Here is a 3712-nt window from a genome sequence, read left to right as displayed (position 1 = left end):
CCTCGTTCACATCCCACTCCCATCCTCACCCCCATTCCCCATCCCCACTTCCATTCCCATCCTCATTCCCCATACCCACCCCCTTCCCCGTCCCCTGGCCCCGCCCCCTTCCCCCTGGCCCCGCCCCCTACCATGACTCAGCACGCCTCCCCGGCCGTCCATTGGCCGCCCGCCAGGCACGCGCTCGGTCGGGGCGCGCCATTGGCGCGGGCGGGCGTGACGTCACTGCCGGCGGGCGGCGGGAGCGTGACTAAGCACGGGGGGCGCTGAGTCAGCGGGACGAGGGATAAAGGCGCGGGCGGCGGGGCCGGGGTTGGGTTTGTGTTTCTGTTCGGTTCGTGTCCTCGGGCGAGGGTCCCGCCGCGCTATGGAGCTCCCCTGGCTGGGCGAGCACTGCTCGGAGCGCGCCTGCAAACAGCTGGGTAAGTGCGGCTGCCGCGAACGGGGACCGACCCCCGGGACTGGATCCTCCGGGAGGGCTCGTCAGGGTGGGATAACCTGTGTCCTGGGGGGCTGTCCCTATACCCCGAGGCTGTGGGTAGTGGCAGATGCCAGTGCTGCTGCTGGAGACCCCCTGCAGTAGGTCCGGGGAAAGAGTGATGGCAGAGCCCGGTGTGTTTTGTTCTTGTACGTGTTCAACTGTTAAGGGATGGTTTGGAAAGAATAAAAAGACTTCCGAGCGTGGGCTTTGGATTTGTACTTCAATTCCAAGCTCTCGACTAGGGCTTCATTAAAGTTTCTGTGTTCAGAGAGCTCCTGAGGTATTTGTGGCTTGTACTCATCTAATGCTGTGAATAAAACCAAGGAAAACTTATCACTCTTGCTTTTTTTAGTTGTAATATTTATAAAGAATGGCATGCTCTCTCTCGATATAATTGGAGTGTGACTAGACAAAAATTAGTTGCTTTAGAATTTATTTGTAGTCCTTTGTGAGTACCCTTAGAGCTGTTAGCTTTGCTCCACGAGAATCTGTTTTCTTTTTTTATTCTTCTTGGAGATTTCCTTCCTCTGAAATGTGATGCATGTGGGGAAGTCTTCTGTAAAGATCACATCCGTTATGATGACCACAAGTGCAGCTCTGCCTACAAGAAGGTAAGTTCCTGTCTGTGAGTCAGGAATCCACCCTGCAGAATTGCTAAGTCATTTATTAAGACTGGTCTGAAACTTGACATGTGGTTTCCATAAAAATGGATGGGAGAGCCACAAGATGCAAGTTAGTGACACATCTGAATTTCAGCTATATAGAAACATGACATTTCAGAGGTCAGTACTGCTAGATTCTATTTTCTTTCATTTACACTGCAGCTTCCCAGAGAGCATTGCTTTATATTTTAAGTAATGTATTATGGCCTAAAATCTTCTGCAGTCCAAGTTCTTTAAGTTGAAGGACAGCAAACATGAAACTACAGAATAGAATAGAGTGAGGCCAGACTTGATCTCCTGTCTATAATCGGACTTTGATGTGTTCAAAGGCTGTAATTCTAGAAAACCCAGAAGGATATTTAAAGTCAACTTACCAAATATGTTGCTATAAATTGATTTGCAAAGCATGTCTGTCTATTTTTTGGGTAGTGATTTGCAGTCACTGTTGGGAAGTGTATCTTTAAAAGCATTAGTGAATGAGAACAGGAAACACCTGTGAATACACTTCTGTCACCCATGGGTAAGGGAAGGGAAAGGAGAGAAAAATTGAGTTGGACTTCTAATGTTTGGACCTGGTTATCTTAAAGGTCTTTTCCAACTGAAATGATTCTGTGATTCCAAACTGTGTTGTGTGTTCTTAGAATGTGCAGGTCCCAGTGTGTCCACTCTGTAACGCACCCATCCCAGTGCAGAAGGGGGAAATACCAGATGTTGTGGTTGGAGCCCACATGGATAAGGACTGCAAATACAATCCAGCACAGCAAAAGAGGGTAAGGAAACTGCTGTTGTACTCTAAACTGCCTTCCTAATGCTTGTGAAGTTAGGACTTCTGACAGCAGAATGTGTAGAAACTTGCGCTGTTTCATCCTAATTCTAAGGGCTCTTGAACATTTGTCCTTCAGCTTGGTCATTGCTTGGGAAGCTGCTCACAGAAAGCAAACATTGCCAACTTTCCTCTCTTATTTAGATCTTCACAAACAAGTGCTTAAAGCCAGGCTGCAAAAGGAAAGAGATGATGAAGGTGCTTTGTGAACAGTGTGGCCTCAACTTCTGCATAAAACATCGGCATCCCCTGGATCACGACTGCAAAGGGAGCAGCCACCCCACCTCCAAGGCAGGGTAAGCTGTACTTAGGGTACTTCAGCTCAAGCTGAGATTTCAGAGCTGGTGTCAGGTTGGTGGGGAGCTTGGACAAATAGGGAATTGTCCAAACTACCCCTCATGTCTATAAAATAGTCACAATTTCCTCTTGGTGTCTCCAGCTTAATTTCTGGAAGTCTGTGAGCAAGGAGAAAAGTTTGTAAAATGCTTTCCTAAATTCTTCCAAGCTTACTAGTGTCAATCTCTCCTAATTAAGAATAGGCACTGGCCAACTCAAGTTCCCTTTGGATCAAAATACTAGAATCCTAAAGCTATGCCCAGCACCTCGAAGTAACCAAAAATAATCAATACACTATGAAGGCAAGTTTAAACTTAATTGTAATAAAAATCTCTTGCAGACAGATGTACCTTCATTGTTCTGTGCAATAGGACTATAAGACTTGTGTGACAGATGCAGGTGATTAAATTGAATGAAAGAGTGAAGCTACAGGCAGAGTGCATAGATGCTGAGCCTGGTTGTGTTTGTTTGTAGATATGCAGCTCTGATGAGAGCCTCTCACACTGCCCTCAAATCCCCGGGAGCAATTGGAGTGCCATCTAATGGGAATCTTCAGCACAACAGGTATGAGCTGTCAAAGGGGAAAAGGTAAATATTGCTTAAAAATAGCCTGGTGTCAACATGGTGTAGCAGTGCCACTGTCATACCTCCAGCTGCTCTAGAGCTGGCAACACAGTAGAGGGGTTCTGGCAGCACAAGTAAATATCTGCTTCTCTATACTGAGTGATTAAAGTAGCTAAATAGACACAAGCATCAGGACATCATATTGTTGTAACTGCAGGTTGGTCTCCCACCTGCTCAGAGTGAAGCTTGGCCAAGTTCTGGAAAAATGGTTTGTCATCAGAGTGCTGAGGAAAGCACAGCAAACACACAAATGAAAACAATGACCCAAGCTCTTCCCTGGCATGTTATATCTCCTTGTGAATGAAAGTTCTAGTTGTGTAACCCTTACAGTGCATTCTTATGTCTTTCAGGTGCAGGTAGTAGAGGCTCTTCATATCTGGATCAAACTTCTGTCTAAACTTAATATTTTCTCTATCTCTTTAAATTTCTATGCAATTAACTTATTTTTGTATCAGAATGTTTTGTGTATTCAATAAACTTTCCAAGCCAACGTTATTTGTTCCTATATTTGGAATAAGAACTTTAATACTATGAAAAATATTTGATGGAGGAAACTGGGGAATGGTGGTAGAAAGAAGATTACAATTAGTATGAAACACAGCCAGCTTTGCTTAGGTCATGCAAAGTCTGAACTATAAGTTCCCCAAAATGAAAATCTGAAATACAGGCTCCTCTCATATGTCTCAATCCCTTTGGAAGTGATCTAGCACACAGTGCAGTGTTCTGTGTGACAAACAACATCAACATGAAACAAGTTTTATATAAGCTGCCTCTTGGTTTCTGAAT

General features: G+C 45.1%; 1 protein-coding gene across 4 annotated transcripts; it reads left to right on the top strand.

Moving 5' to 3' along the window:
* The first annotated feature begins 270 nt into the window (after positions 1-270).
* Positions 271-3421, top strand: ZFAND2A (zinc finger AN1-type containing 2A). Of its 4 annotated transcripts, none has more exons than XM_027656574.1 (6): positions 272-422; positions 998-1092; positions 1785-1913; positions 2111-2262; positions 2777-2866; positions 3277-3421. In XM_027656574.1, exons 1-6 carry the CDS (start codon positions 368-370, stop codon positions 3284-3286), a joined length of 531 nt encoding a protein of 176 aa, XP_027512375.1. In that variant the 5' UTR covers positions 272-367; the 3' UTR covers positions 3287-3421. The 4 variants fall into 4 exon arrangements, with proteins under 4 accessions (XP_027512378.1, XP_027512375.1, XP_027512377.1 ...); XM_027656573.1 differs by lacking the exon at positions 272-422 and adding an exon at positions 486-612; XM_027656576.1 differs by lacking the exons at positions 272-422; positions 2777-2866; positions 3277-3421 and adding exons at positions 468-612; positions 2643-2770.
* The last annotated feature ends 291 nt before the right edge of the window (positions 3422-3712 follow it).

This window comes from Corapipo altera, unplaced genomic scaffold (genome assembly GCF_003945725.1).
Source record: "Corapipo altera isolate COAL_440 unplaced genomic scaffold, ASM394572v1 104, whole genome shotgun sequence".
In the NCBI taxonomy this organism is placed as follows: domain Eukaryota; kingdom Metazoa; phylum Chordata; class Aves; order Passeriformes; family Pipridae; genus Corapipo; species Corapipo altera.
Note: the sequence above shows the minus strand (reverse complement) of the source record. Positions and strands in the feature narration are given on the sequence as shown.

Bases quoted from the DNA above. Each gene is read 5' to 3' on its own strand.
- ZFAND2A (XM_027656573.1), top strand. From the start codon at position 549: ATGCCAGTGCTGCTGCTGGAGACCCCCTGCAGTAGGTCCGGGGAAAGA. The intron at 613-997 runs GTGTGTTTTGTT...TTCTTCTTGGAG, and splicing joins AAGAGTGATGGCAGAGCCCG to ATTTCCTTCCTCTGAAATGT. The intron at 2,263-2,776 runs GTAAGCTGTACT...GTTTGTTTGTAG, and splicing joins CACCCCACCTCCAAGGCAGG to ATATGCAGCTCTGATGAGAG.